This window comes from Empidonax traillii, unplaced genomic scaffold, assembly GCF_003031625.1.
Source record: "Empidonax traillii isolate 1590-97213 ecotype Southwest subspecies unplaced genomic scaffold, ASM303162v1 scaffold2:size4533513, whole genome shotgun sequence".
NCBI lineage: Eukaryota > Metazoa > Chordata > Aves > Passeriformes > Tyrannidae > Empidonax > Empidonax traillii.
In genome coordinates, this window is record NW_020955195.1 from 3,144,776 (window position 1) to 3,160,734 (window position 15,959).

Below are 15,959 nucleotides of genomic sequence, written 5' to 3' on the forward strand. Positions count from 1 at the left end.
AGGCTTTTCTTTGTGACCCTTTGTTTAATACCAAGGGCATGTTCTGTATCAAGATATAACCAGACCTGTCTCCAGAGAGCAGTCAGTCTAGGAGAGGAGCCAGGCACACCAGAACATGCAGGGGATGCAATTACTGATGGGTCTGGTCTGGTCGAGCCTGCTCCCACACAAGAACCAGCGCCCAGCCTCTCTTCCTCGACCTGATTACTCACTTGTCCTGCCTGCCAGCCAGACAAACCTGCAGGTAAGGAAAGAGGACAGCCCCTGTTCAAGCTGGCTGCAGGGAAGTTGCACCTTTGCTATCCTAGCACACCACCGCTGCTGTAGGAGGGCAGGGCAGTGTTTGTCAAGGTGGGGTGCTCCTGCACCCCACAGACATCCTTTCTGCCCTTACACTTTAGGGCCAGTGGTAGGGTAGGGAGAATAAACAGGAATGGTATCAACTGGTGAAGAGGAGAGATGTGGGGATGACTAGAAAGAAAAATGTGAAACAGGGAGACAGACAGACTGGACTGCAGGTCTGACACAGCCTAGAAAAAACTGTTGGGTAGAGGGTGCAAGGGTCTGAAAACAGAAAGGGTAAATGCTGTGCTCTGTAGGTCCACTGCTTGTACAGTGAGAGCCAGACTTGGACTTCAGCTCTGTGTGGAGTCAGAAGTATCATTTTAGGCAGCCATAATTCTTTTTGAGTTTCTGGAAACAGTCTGGTTAGCAAATTTCAGACAACAATAAGGTCAGAGATGAAATCCCTGAAACTTGCTTTTTCCCGTTTTATCTCAAAGTGATAACCTCTTCCATTTCTTTTTGCAATGGGACACACTCCACTAGATCACACAAAATATGTGTGAAAGATGGGAGGTAATGAATGGCATCCTGTTCTCACTCATTTGTAAAATATGTCTGCTGTTGACTTTGGGCCAAACACTGGTCTCAGTTACAAGACAAAGACTCCTAATTCCTCTAGGAGTTCATACTGTTGCATTTAAACTCAGATTTTATGAAAAGACTGCTGAGTTTTTAGGTACTTGATTTTCAGATTCCCTAATCAAGGCAGCTTCAAAGGTGGATGAGCCCAGTTTCTCATGCTGGTCCAACCAAAACCAGCAATATGCTATAGCAAAATGCTTGTATCTGTTATTTTAGGAGAACCACTTTGTGACTGTCGCAACTACTGAGCACTAAAATGAGTCAAGGGGGGGGGGGAAAGAAACATTATTTTCGGTGGAATTCCTTGAAAAATTGGTATTACTTTTCAGTCATGAGTAATGGCATCCATGTCACAAACAGCATATACTGCACCCATCCGATAGACATGCACAGAATATGCACCAGTCAAAAGCTGCATGTGTTGACAGTATGACTGAAAACTCTGTATGATTATTCAGTTCAAAGTTTTGCCTTTTTTTTTTTACCAATTCTCATGCAGTGTACTTGACTGTAATTTAGAGCAAATTAATAAACAAAACTAATTGTTTCCTTGCAGTGAAAACTGTGACTGTCGGTCTTCCCACTTTTTTTCAAGGAAGTATAAAAAAAATGTAAATCCACCTAATTTTCCAATTTGTTTACTCCCAAATTACTCTAAAAATGTTAAACATTCTCCCTGCTGTCTCCTTTTTCTTGAATGTTGTCCACGGATTTCTTAATGTTTTTCTTTTGCTTGGATTATTGGTTAGGAAATAAAACTTGGGAACTGAAAAATGTTCCTTATGCTTTTGGAAGCACAAAATTATTTAGTATGTTCATCAGGCTTCTTGAACTTGTTTCTAGCTTTGTAAAATGTAGAAAAGTTCTTTTTGATTTATTTTTTCCTAGCTTCATCTCTTAATGGATATCTCCTTGATACCCACATTTCTTCTGCTCAGCATAAGTAATGAAGGGAAGATCGTATTCCACAGCAAATTTCTGCAAGACCACACAAAACTAACAGGCCAAAACCAGAAGGGGGGGAAAAAAAAGTTAAGCAAATGCATTTCACATTATTCTTAATTTAATTTTATTATCTGTGAATTCATTTTTCTGTTGGTCAACTCTTTAATCAGAGCTATCATCCACTAATTTAGACTTAGTTTTCCCCACATGTGAATGTTTTAACCTAGTCTTAGTTCTCATCCCCAGCTAAAAAGGATAATTTTCATCTAGATGCTCAAATTTGTGCATTTTCTTGCCAGCACTGTCTCAAACTATTTGATCTAAATAGTTGCTCTCAAGCTTTAGAATTATTAAAGAAAACTGCTCTAAGGACGCCTCTTTATTGGTGCATAAACAAAAGCAGAGAAATCATGCAAAAACGACAGAGAGAAGAACTCTCTCTCCTCTCTCTCTGTCTCTCTCTCACACATACACAGTGGCATCAGTTTCTCATTTCATTCAAGTCATAAGCGACTCTGGCAGATAAATTCTCCTGGCCCGTTTACCCTTTTGTCTCAAAGCAGACTCCTTGCACAGTAAAATGCAATTTCATTCTACTCAGTGAGTTTCATAAAGGCCATGGAGATTAATGGCGTAGAGAGGTCATATCCACAGAGTTGCGAGAGTGAAAGATTGCACAATCCTGTGACTTTGCTCACCACTGGTGCGTTACCAACAAAAGACCTCCTTTGCTTCCATGAGATGGCTACTGCTGGTAACAAAATGCATGCCTTCAGTGGAATGAAGCAATGTTGAGTACAGGGAGGAAGACAACAGTGTCTGCCACAGCACTATCTGCGTCCTGCTGACCAAGGTTAAGTAAGGCAGACAGCTGACATGGGCCGCTGATACAACAGGAGAGTTGGAAAAGACTTGAAGTCAGTTTTGCTTGGCTGTAAGAGAATACCCTGAAGAAAGAAAAATCATTCTGTTTTGCCCTGAAATACTCAAACTTTGAATTGCCTTCACTGACCTTGAAGTGTTTTCCAGTGAGGAAATGCATCCTGTGAAAGATGGGATCAGTCTAGGCCAGAATTGATGTCCTTACTTACTGGGGCCTTTGTGCCAGGAAGCTTGCTGAGTTTCTGGAGGCACAAGTTGGTGAGGAAGGCTACAGGAGAGGGCTGACAGCAGGAAGAGAAGAGGCACCACTCTCTGCAAGCAGCCCTCAGAGCTCTCAGGGGCAGCCTCACACCAACAAGCAAAGAGTTGTGGTGCTGTTTGGGCACAGCCCCGGGGCTGCCATGCACACCAGGCTGGCATCCAAGTCATTAACCCCCCGACACTTCTCAGCCCTGGAGGAAGTGCCAATTACTGCTTTTTTCCTATGAAAAGGCTAAACCTTCTCTCAGTCTTTCTGAGAGTCAAAAAAATTGGTCATTACTGAAGCTTCATCGCAGGCTGGTCATTTACTCCTTGCAGTTCAGTCTGCAAAGATATTTTGGTAGAGCAGCCAAGGATCCTCTGTAAGCAATATTTAGAGGCACTTTGCCTCTCAAGTGGGTTGCACCGTTTTTCAGGCTATGGTAAAATGCTGCTGCAGTGCTACTAGCACATGAGGCAGACAGAATCCCTGAAACATTTGGCTTCTTTCTTCAAGCTACATTGTAGCTTTCACTTGAAAGGAAAAAGGGAAAGTCTAACAATACAAGATAAGCTCAAATGCTTATCAACAAAACAATAAAAACAGTAAGTGAATGTGTTTTTTATATCCTGCTGTTCTAAACTCAACTCAGGTTTTTGAAGATTTGACTCAAGGTTTTTAAACACTCAGACTATTGATCTTCTTGTTTTAGCTTATACCAGAAGACAATATTTTTAAATAAATAAATGCTAAGCCTACATCTTCCATATCCTCAAGAGAGGTCTACTGCTGCCTCTATCAAGCATTTGCCTAAGATGCTGGCCCGGAACACTTGTTAGCTTCCCCTTTCATTGGTTTGTGCAAAATTTCTATCCTATCCTGGAGACTTTCAGGAATTTCTGTGTTCCTGTCCATCAGGCTTTTCCAGTGTCACCAGTGCTTTCCTTCTGCATCCCTCTAGTTGTTTCTCATCTCACTGCAGACCAACACCCTCACAGCTTAGCCCCTCTTCCTTCCCACTCACCCTATAGGTTTCCACACCCAGGCAGCAACTTTGTGCTGCTTTCAGTAAATCCATTGTTCACACATCCACTTCAAATGTTGCCCACTGCTTGGGGGCTTTCTGCAAGCCATGTCTCTTAATTTTACTTGGGATATTCTCTCTTGTGGAAGAAGCTACAAAAAATATTGGCTGCCACCATCGAAAGTTTCATGCCATTTTCTTGTGTCCCAGTCTCTCCGTGCCTCTGTTTCTTGCCCTTTACATGGGCTGTGAACTCTTCACATTTCTTACTGGTGTTCTCGTCTATTTTGTTACACAACAGCATCCTAGCTCTGTTTACAGTAACAGAAATAATAAATCACAGAATCATAGAATCATAAAATGCTTTGACTTGGAAGGGATCATAAAGATCAGCTTGGTACAAACTCCCCTGGCATTGGCAGCTTCTCTGGGCAACCTGTTCTGGTGCTCCCCCACCCTCACAGCAAAGAATTTCCTCCTAATACATAATCTGAACCTACTCTCTTTTAGTTTAAATCCATTCCCCCTTGTCCTCCTAGTCCCTCCCCTCTTGTAGGATCCCTTCAGGTACTGTCAGGACACAGGTCACCCTGAAGCCTTTTTTCCAGGCTGAACCAAATTGTCTCAGCATTCCCTTGTACAAGAGGAGCTCCACACCAGCAAAGAGCAAGGACGAAAGATAGCACTGCCTTAGTGAATTGCTTTATTCTGAAGAGGAAGCTCCCACGTGTAAACAGGGTTCTTTTTTTTGGTCATGTGGCTACATGCACTGTTGCCATATCTCCTCCCTTAGCTGAACAAAAATCTTTGCTTTCTGTAGAAAGTATGATATTCATGTGGACTGCTTGTTCTCCCTCACTCTGAGACTTGTGAAGAGACACACTCTGATCAGGCTGTTGAATCACTGTATTATTCCTACGGATCCATCCCTTCTCCAGGTCTGAATCTGGATGAACACATGACTATGAAAGTGATTCCATTAACACAGCAATTGCCCGGAATCTGATTTTTGGCAGGTTTATAACCAGATTGTAGAAATTAACTGCTGGAGGAAATGTGCCATTTATTCTCAACAAGAACATGTTTTATTTTTCCACATAGTTGTTACTAGGCTTTCTTTAGAGGCTAGAAAAATAAGCTTATGATTGTTTTATTATATTTCTTTTAAAGTGAAAAAAAAAAACTTCAGCCATTTTATAAACATTTAAAAACTGTCTGGCACAGTGACATGTTTATTGCATGGTCCTCCCTGATGTTTCTTGAGAACAGGTACTGATTAAGTGGCAGTTACTGTATCAGCATATTAAAATAAAACTTCACTGGAGAAATAACACCTGAATAAAATCAGGTTAGAAGGTGAAAATAAGGCGTGAGAACACACAGTGCTATTCACAGAAGGAAAGTAGTCCTTTCTATTGTAACAGTTATAGTTCTATTAATTTTTACAAAACTGAGTTGATAGCAAGATACAAGGGGCAGCACTCCATTCCCTTTGCAGTAACCTGTGAAGCTTTGCCACAGAGCTTTTTCAGTGAGCCCCATGTGAACTGCTGCACATCTTTTAATGCAGATGGTGGAAGAAGTCGCAGGATTGAGGGCAAGGGAGGGAGAGGAGTCTCACAGGACTGGCTCTGGGCATAAGAACTTTCTGCTCTGCACTCACAACTGCTGTGTGCAGCGGTTTGCAGAGGTCCAGGCAGGGGTTCAATGAGGACACACTGAGCTGGTGCCTGCTGGTGTAACACCTCCTGACATATCACGCAATCCTTTGAAGCCTATTGGAGTCAGTCCCACCCGGACTACAGCTCACAGCACGAAAAAAAAGTCCTTTCAGGCTAGGCAACCTGAAATCTCTCTGCTTTGCCCCACTAGTCATGTTTTCTAGGCCATTCTTGTTTGTCTTTCTACTGTCACCAGTATGTTTTCCCTGAGTACCACTTCATACACACTCATTTTCAAGCAGCACTATAAACACTTACAATTTCATACCTCCAGGCTGGAAATTAGGGAGGGAAATGAGAAAAGGCTCCCTTGCCACAGAAAGCTGGCTCTTTGATAGGAATTCTAAGTGCTTTGACAGTTTGCTATGAAACGACCCTCCTTACAGAGTACAAAGCACCTAATAATGTCCCTCTGCACCACTCTCTTCTGGAGAGAGAAATTCTAAGCAGGGAAGTAGTAACTCTTTTTTTCAGAAATGATGGGTCCCACGGCTGTGCTAGTGGATAGCAGAGTGAAAATTTCCCTGTGTACCCACCAGGAGAGGATTTTTCTCCAAAGTCTCAATGAGCAACTCCCAAACAGGACAGGAGACTGGATCCTCTAACAGAGGCTGCATAAGAGACCCAACAGCTCTGTCTAAAAGTTTCTGTTACATCTTTCTAAGTGGATTGGTGCATTTCAAGTTAAGGAATAAGTTTTAGCAGCAAGAGGATAAGTCTGTCTTCTTTTCTACCACTTATGTTTCAAAACTCATTTTTAATGGTGCAGTAAATAAAAGAAAAAAGAAAAAAAAAAGTATAAAGTCCAAGACCTTGGAAATCTCTCATGGAATACAAATATCCAAGTAATAAATTCAGGCTTCAGTCCGTTAGAAAGGAAGCTGTCTTTGATAAGCGTTCTTGTTCTTCACTTATCTTCATATCTGCCAGTCCTTTCGGGAATCCTGTCTTGTAATCCTTTCTTATCATAGATATCAAGGAGATACTTGGCAACCTGTGAACCACCCTTTGTGTTTTCTGAGAGAACCTGCCTTTGCTGCATCTTTGACTTAGAACAGAAGGCATATTTCTGTACTAGTGTGTGTCAAAGTGCGTCACAAGAGCTACCATCACATGGGAAGAGCTAATCTCTGCTGCTCTGCTGTTTCCCACCACCCAGGGGCCTCAGGCTGGTTGAAGAGGTTGAGCTCCCAATTGCCTCAGGGTCAGCACATCTCCTTCATGCCTCAGGTTTCCAGTGGCTTCATCTCATGGCCATCTCCATGAAGAAGGCGGCCACGGGGAAAGCAGCAGAGAGCCCTCTGTGCTTTGGGGACTGGACCTTGGCGAGGGAGCACGTCCTTAATGTCTGTGAGGATGGGCTTCAAAATCAATGAAAGCTTCTTTCATTATGGAATTAGTAACCTCTGTGTTTTTCACTGCAGAGTGTGCAATAAGAAACAGATTAATGGGTGCCTGGGAATCTTGGACTGGACATTTAGAATTATTTCAAGGAAAGGCTGCAGAACAGGCTCCTCTCGCAGGCTTAGTTAATGCGAGGTATTTCAGTGGGCAAGCCTTGCTTTCAACAATGCTAGACACTTAAGGCACTGTGCTGAAATCCATTCTACTGCAGAAAAACTTTTTGAAGACGCCAGGGAAAATCATGGAAGTGAATGTGGCTATAAAATAAGCAGGTTCTTGAGTGCCATCTTGAATTTGTGTGGACTTATTTGTTCTGTTTTAGGTACATTCTTGCTGAAATGCTTTCCTGAAGTAGGATTCATGACAAGGATTATCATGCCGACTTTATATGAAACATCATTTGTAATAGAAAGGTTGCATGCTTTCTTTCATAAATATTCATGCTAAATAGTCTTTATTATCCCTGCATCTCTGTGAGCAGTTAGAACTAAAAAAGGAGAAAGATTTTGCAGTTACCTGCAGAATTGTAATTGGATACTTGGAATTATTAAGAAAAATCCTTTGAGGAAAGAGGAACAAGAACAGATTTTGACTGACTGTATTATAATGGAATGAATTTATTTCAATACTCAGTGTGATAAGAAAATAGTTATGTCAGTATCACTACATGCCCATCAGGGCAAACTTGATAGTACCAGGTGGAATCTGTAATACAATCCTCTGCCACAGTAACTTTCAGGAGCAGTAAGACAGCTCTTCTGACTGAGCTGAGTCTAACTGCAGGTAATCAGACCTAGATTTTTATCATTATTTAATTTAGTATTTGAATGTGGATTACAGCACTGGTGAACTAAATGATCAACCCCTGCATAAAGCATCAGATGTGGACTGGAGAAGAGAAAAAAATCCAGATTTTCCGTTCTGAAGTAGGGAAAGCACTGTTAGTACAGCTGTACTTGCTGCCTCACCCCTGAGGAGGCTTATTGCCATGCCAAATCTGCAGTTGGATTTGAGTAGCTGTCAGGGCCTTAGGACAGTGTAAGGATTCTCTCTGGACAGTTTCTTGAAGGACAGCAATCTCTTTTCATAATCTTCATAGTTTCTGTGTGCTCATCCCTTCAGTTCTGTCAAGTTTCTTTTTTCTCCTCTCTTTAAGTGAAAAGTCTTCTCAGGCTAAAGCCATTGGCTATGGTTGCTCACCCTGTGCAGAAATGATGGTGTTTGCATTATGGTGCTCCCTGCTCTGCCTTGCAGAATTGGGATGTTTGTGACTTGAGAAAAGAACCCACTGCTTCACTGTCTCAAGCCTAGTCCTCCTGACAGCCATGAGGTTTCCCTATAGGTCCCATCAAGTCACCTCTCTAGGCTGTAGAGCAACCACAGATGGTTGCAATACTCTGAAGCAAGGTGAGCAAGGAGTCTTTTCTTACAGTTTATTTGGCCACCCAGGTTTTTCCACATGATGGTATGTTTTCCATTAGAGCAAAAGATTCCACATTGGATAAGGTTCAATGTATCTTGAGAGTTGCATTCAGCTGCTTATCTGCTATCTGCTTTAATCTAAGGTCTCTAAGTTTACAGACCCTCACACTCATTCCCGGTATTTTCAAGGTTGTTTCAGAGCCCCTCTATAGTAAAAGCACTTCCTTTTCTGTCTGTCTGTTTAGCACCCCCGAGCTTAGACCTGTTTTTCCTGCACTGGTTCAATCTGTGCATATTTCTTCTGAACGTCCTTTTCTTCTCCTGTCCCTCCCCACAACACACATGTTTTTCCTCCTGAGACCCTCAGGTCTGTCATTCCCTTGTGTTTTGCCATTCACATCTCCCTTAACCAGTAGGGGAATGTTTTCTAAAGGCTCTTGCAGACCTTTTGCTCATGCTTATCACACAACCCTCAAGTGAAAGCTGACGTCTCTCATGGCAGTGAAAAAGCATGCCTTGTCTCAAAGCTCAGCTTCAATCAGGTCTTTCCCTTCACTTGAAATTCTTCCACAGCCCATGTTTTCCACCCTTTTTCTGAAAACTCCTCTTTGCGAGCATTAATCGCATTTCCTCGCTAACCGCCTGTGAGCTGTGTGGGCCTGCGCCCACCTTTTCTGCACCTCAACCTGAAACGAAGCAAGCAAAGAACAATTGCTCCTGATCAGCCGCGTTCAGCCTGTGTCACCTCCTGACCCTCTGTGGTGAGCCAGATGCTGTGCAGGTCCCACAGTCGCGCGCCTGCCAACTGGGTCAGTCTGCTGGCCTATCGGGGAGGAAGCGATCGGGTGGTGCAGCAGGCTGGAAGTGTCTGTGCTTTGTTTTTCTTTTCTTTTCTTTGCTAAGGTTGGGTTTGTGAGAGGAAACCACCCCTGAATCCGCGTTGCAGGGAGAAGAGGGGCATGCCGGCTTGGTTCAGCAAGAGTTTATTTGCTCTCAGTCTTTCCTGAAGTTTCTATCTTGCAGACCCCGGTGATTTCCTGTTTCCTTCTTTCTGGCCCTGATCCTCATGAAGATAGTGCCGAAGTGAGAAAGCACTGTCTTAGGGCCAGACAATAATTCCACTAGCTTGTAAGCACTTAATTCCAGATGCTGGCTAAACACATCCTTAAATGATCTCCTGTGAAGTTTCCCAGGAATCTATTACACTGCATGTTATTTGCAAAGATGGAGGCTGAAAAAATTTTTAACTACACTGAACATCCAGTTTAGTGTATTACATCACAAAAGCAATGTGAAAAATTCTGAGCAGCCCCAATAAACATACCATAAATGTCTCATATAGAGATTTGGCTGTTTTGCTTTTTGTTTTAGTTTGGTTTTTTTCCTCTCTCTCTCTCTCTCTCTCTCTCTCTCTCTCTGGTGTTTATATGTTGATGTTGGCAGGTTTTTTTAAACCTTTGCTATGTTCAGAGCTACATAAATGCAGTTTCAGGTCTGGAACAATTAAGTATGAAGGATGTGAAGCATATTTCTACACATCTGGTAAAATGGAAAGTCTTGTCTGTTCAGAAAGGGGCTAGTTTTTGATTTCTTTGGGGTTTTGTCTTCTGTTCTGCTGGCACCAGTGCCTTTCATCATTCAGTGCAGTACAGAAATGCCAAGGTTTCCTGTATTGCAAATTCGTGGCAAGTTGGGTGCATCAGGGAAGTCGGAGTGAGTTGAAGAGGCTTAGTACTCAGTGGGAAGAAAATGTAAGTGGTTTAATGGAGATATAGAGGAATTAAGTGCTACAGACAAGGTTACACAGGAAATCAATCTACCCTGCAGATCAGGGCTGTACATCTCCAAACTGCACATCAGCAAGTCAAGAGGGAGTTGGATTGTGCTTTCAAATAAATGAATGAACTTCAGATGAGGGAAAGCGAGCTAGTAAAGCCAGCTTTCATCTGGGGGTGTACACTTCCTCACCCCAAATCTCGCTTGTGTGCACTCTCTCCTCACCTCCTTCACTCTATGCAGGTGCCTTCTTCTTCCATTGGCATGAGCTGCAGATCCACAAAAGGAGACTGGATAGGTGTCCGGTGAGACAGACCTTCCAGTGAGAATGGCAAAGCTTTGTTTGTGCTGCAGCTGCCGCTTTGTCTCCATAGAGTCATGAGCATCTCACTGGCCCCCTTGCATGACTTTGAGTGTGTCCTTTGATTTTACACCAGCTTTGCAGAAACTCAGTTCAAAGAGGCATGGATACTATTCTGTTTAGGTTGCAAAGCCATTCCCTCTCAGTCTGACTTGAGTCAGAGATCCCTTAGGGACTGTCTCACCTGTGCAGGTCTGGGAGTCTTGGTGCTGTAGCCACTCAACATCAGAGGGTTTTTTGGAAAGAGAGAGAGAGAGAGAAACAGAATGCATTTTTCTGTTTCAAGACAAAAGAGAGTCAGAGATTCCCCAGGTAAGCACAGTTGTATCTGCTTGACATTAAATGATCCTAAGGTAGTTTTAAGCAGTAATTTTAGAGAATAGCTTTTAAAAGACGCAATAGCTTCTATTTTATTTCTTGTTGATGTCTTTAGGCAATTCCCATGGATGAGAGCAGATCTCACTGTTTTTCAGTGCCATGTGAATATCTGCATTGATAGGGATTTTGTTCACATTGCGTGCAGTTGCTTTTTTAAATGTGGTGCTTCTGTGTCCAAGGAAGAGGGAGGGGAAGGTAGAGTGTGCAGTGTTTCACATGTTTATCTCGTGCATGATATTTTCAAATGGTAATTTGCATGTAATTCATGTAATTTAGTCCTTTCAGTAGGCCAGTGTTTGGTGTAGGACTCTATAACACAGTGACTTTTCTATCTTGTGCTTGTATAGCTGAAGATATTACAGAAAATAAAGGAGGTACAAATTTCAAGTAGGTGAAGAAGTAACAGCACACAGATACATGGTCTACAGCTGTGCTCACCACTGCTGGTTGTTCCCATTGTACATCCTCCAAGCCCATGTCTGCTATAGATGTACAGAAAGGCAGTATTTTGGGGCTAGTTGTGGACTGTATGAAATGGACTCTGATGAACACCTGCTCCCAAACACCACATTTCTTCCGTTATGTATCTTTAAGTGAAACCCAAAACCATAGTTAGTGTTTCTTGTGCTTAATTGGCAAAGTAGACTTAGAGTGCATACACTGAATACTGGCTATATGCCATAAAAACTATGCATACTTTGCAAAGAAAAATTAATATCAGAATTAACTCACTGGAGACCTTTTTCTTCCCCTCACCCCACCATGAAGGTCAGGCAGACTGAGACTGTGGTGCCAGCAGATCAGTAATGCAGAGAAAATTCTTGTGCAAGATTTATACTACAGTTTTGAACACATGATGCCAAAAACGTGGGTGAAGGCACTCCTCACAAATATGTGTAAAGCCCTTGTATCATGAGGCTTCTCTGAGGGCTGCAGATTATTCCCATCTCTAGTAATCAGTTCAGAGCAATTGCTGCTGTCCAAATCTCACTTAACATCAGCTGTGAAGTAACTGTTACTTTGAAACTCCTCAGTGTTCTGCTTTTGATTGAGCTGTTGCTTAAAAACAAATAAAAATAATTAAAAAAAAAAAGACAGTAAGTGAGATTATGGAAACAATTACAGAGACGTACAAGCCCACTTGTACCACTTGTACTGTATCTATCTTCATTTTTCAATTTAAAATATTCCATTAGCCAGCAGGATAGCAAAATAGTGGGGGTTTTTTTTCCAAAATGCTGGGGGGGGGTTGCCGTTCCAAATTAAGGCACCATCTTTCTGAGCCTGAGAATCCTCAGAAATGCTGATCCTCAGAGTGCTTGTCTCAAGGCTGAAGTGTGTCCTTTTGCTTTTTAATAAGGTAAAAGCATAAAAAGGTGGATAGGCTATCAGCAGGGATAAGCTTAATATCGGGTTTACCTGTTGGGACTCACAAAGGCTTCAAAGTATGCATTACTGTACAGATGGAATTTGCTCTACCCACATTTGTCAGTCTTGGGTCTTGGTATGACACAGCCTGTCACATCAGGCATCTCGCTTGGGATAACAATCCAGGCTCCTTTCAAGCCAGTAGAGAAGGAAGGGCTCTTCTACGAGGCAAGTCTCCCCATCCTGAGATTCATGTCAAGGATGGTTTGTCAGCCCACTGACATCAAGCACAGAGGGCCCTTCGCTGCTGACTGGATGGCAGTCTGTTGTCCAGCCTTTTGTCAACACTGGGTGCTAGCTGAAGGAGTGTCAGACTACTCTTAAAACATGACCCCTTTTCCTGCCCCTGGACAAGACATAAATTTATCCTCGTCTGAGAGGTTATAAATCACGCTTTGAGGGGCCGGGAGAAAGGAATGTGTTATTAAGAGGAATCAGTGCTCCATGTTTGCATTTCATTAGCACTGAGAGGCCCCAGCCAGGATCAGAATCTGGGGAGATGTGACACAATGGGTGGGTGCAAGCGCAAAGCAGGAGGGAGTTCTGAGTTTTGAAAGAGGTCACAGGAGGTTTTTTCCTGGCCTGTTAGGGTAGGGCACCCCATGAAAGTAAGGCAGCATGGAAGAAAGAGAAAGAAGCTGACATGTTGGTGATTAGTTGCAAAGGAAGGAACAAATATGGGAGATTTCAGCTGTACAGTCAGATGCAATTTAATGCAGTAAAACAGAGGACTTAAATATCCCAGTCACTGTCTTATGTCTCATTGAAACATGAGAGGTAAAGCTGCTCTGAAAATGGTGCCAGCCAAGGTGGTCCATTTTCCCAGCTACTGAGTGCTGAAAATGCATGTACCTGGAAGAAAATGGGAAATGTATGAAAATCAAATGTGACAGGGACTACATCACACTACCATTCAAAATGTGTTAGTGGTATTTGTTGATAGCCAATCTGCTAAAACCATGTTTTCTTCAGACTCAAAGTGTGCAGGAAATCACCTCCTGTAAATGTGCCCCTTGGGGACCTTTGTGTTAGAAAAGGCTTTGAATATCAGACAACTTTTGTGTTGTATGGAGCTTTCCAGTAACTCCAGTGGAATCAGTCACTCAATAATAGCATTGTTCCACCTGAGGGTAGAAACTGTCTTTCAGAAACAAAAATGACCTGAAGTTGTGTCAGGGCAGGTTTAGGTTGCATATTAGAAAAAGGTTCTTCCCCCAGAGAGTGGTGGGGCACTGAACAGGCTCCTCATGGCAGTGGTCAAAGCATCAAGCCTGACAGAGTTCAAGAAGCATTTGGACAATACCCTAAGGCACAGGTTGTGACTCCTGGGCATGGTCCTGTGCAGGGCCAGGAGTTGGACTCGATTATCCTTGTGCATCTCTTCCAACTCAGCATATTCAGTGATTCTGTGAAAATATTGGGATTTTTTTGAGCACAGTAACAAAATATCTTACTTCTGTATGTCTGGACATGGTTAAACAAAATCCATCCAGGAATCTTCACCACGTTTTACGGTTTGCAGATAGCCACTTCAGTCAGTTTTAGCCATTTGAAACACTCCATGATCATGAACCCATCTGCAGGAGATGCTAGGTTGGCCTCTGGATCAAAAATTCCTGCAGACACAGTCGTGACAACAGTATATGCACAGGAAGGTTCAAAGCCTCCAACATCCCTGTCCTCTTCCTTCTACGTAGTCGAACCAGGGTAGCCACAGCTCTCATTTATGAGCAAGGGGAGAGACATTCAGCACTCAGCCTTTCACCCTCTCCCTTGGGAAGAACAAAATAGCTGGACTGAGGGCTTGAATCAGCACAGGGCCTCAGGTTAAGCTTCCTGAAAAATACCTACTTCAGGGCTATGCCAGGAAGAAACCTCATCCAGTTCCTGATTTTATTGGACGCTGTATCAGCAATCTGTAATGACTCTCACACCCCAAAATCACTGGAATGCAATCAATGCAATGTAAGTTGCTGCACATAAATGATACATTTTTAATTAAATAGATGTGAGTGTTGCAAAAATTAAAGGTCACTTCATGGACAAGGCTAGGGAAACCCTCACTTCCTCCCATACTGAGTGTGGGGATTGTGTATGTCTAAGGTTTGTATTTAAACTCCACTCCCTGTGTCAGTCAACAAAATACAAGGGCAAATAATTAGTGCTTGTGTTAAGACTTGCCAGATCATCCCTAGCCTTTCTTCTTCCCTCTCATATAAGTACACTTACCAGTCAGAAAGAAAAACAACCTCTGATCCATATATTTGCTCTTGTCTTTTCCAGCCACTTCCACATCTACAACTGGGACAAGTCATCTCACAAAATGTGACGTAAAGCAGAAAGCCTTCTGTGTAAATGGGGGAGAGTGTTACATGGTTAAAGACCTCCCAAACCCCCCAAGATACCTGTGCAGGTAAGAAATCCTACTTGCCTCTTTTGTTGGAGCCACCGGTTTTCACAAATGGTTTTTCTTCAAAGGAGCACCTGAACAATTTCTTCTTCTGAACTTGCATTTCTTCGTTTTTAACCATGTGGATGTGAAAATAACGCACCAAGGCTGACTTCTGTGTTCTATATATGAGGCACAGCAGGGACTAACCACGACATCTACCCACATCATAATGGCACAGCAACCTCCATTGATGTTTACATGGCATAAAGTAACAAAACTTGAGCCTTATTGTTAGAAATAATGAAACAGATACTGGAAACTAAATACACAGTATTTAGAAGAAAAAAAAAGAAAGAAAAGGTGTGTGGATCACTGCATGGGATAATTACCCTTTGTACAGGAGAAACTGGTGATTTTATTGTCTGATGCAGTAACTGAACACTTTCTGAGGAGATCAGATTCACAACTGGTTGTTGTGTTTAATTGCATAAAAAGCACCGAATGTCATGTTAGTTGGTGAAGGTTGCTATTTTGTGTGAGGATCTTGATTCAGGAAGTCATATGGATTTAATTTAAGGGGGTGCTTGTGCACCTTCCTCAGGTCCTGGCCTGTGCTGTTTTGGACTGTTGCAATAGTCCCTTGTGTTAGAGAACACCCAGGAAGAGCTACAGCACTGGAGTTCATCTCCTGCCTGGGAGCACATCACGTAGCATTTATCCCTGGAGATGAACTAATCATAGGGACTGCTTCTCTGTAGCTTGAGAGGCAACTCAGCATTTAAACCTTGGGAAACATCACTGGTACCTAAGAGGGCTGAGTGGAAAGGGTGCACTTTTGTGAGAATATTGCTGTTTTTCTGGCAGGCAAGAGATGGTGGTTGGTAAAGGCTGTCATCAGCTGTAATTGCGTAATTTTTCAGTCTCCTGGGACTAAAAGTGAAAGAACACTAATTGTAAAGATAACTTTGGTGGGTGTGTTAGGTGAAGGTCTATGATGCTTTCACTAGGCCGGGAAGACATTGACTGCTTGTCCCCGTTGTTAATGTAAAAAAAAATAA

At 42.7% G+C, this 15,959-nt stretch overlaps 1 protein-coding gene across 17 annotated transcripts in view; it reads left to right on the forward strand.

The window, feature by feature from the left end:
- Positions 1 to 15,959, forward strand: part of NRG1 (neuregulin 1) — a 439,630-nt gene that overhangs the window by 396,593 nt on the left and 27,078 nt on the right. For 16 of the 17 annotated variants that reach the window (XM_027897380.1, XM_027897301.1, XM_027897460.1 and 13 more), the window contains one exon: positions 14,793 to 14,922. In XM_027897380.1, coding sequence (XP_027753181.1) covers positions 14,793 to 14,922 — 130 coding nt within the window. Of the gene's footprint in view, positions 1 to 10,891; positions 10,896 to 14,792; positions 14,923 to 15,959 lie in introns of those variants that run through there. The other variant, XM_027897635.1, reaches the window with a different exon arrangement.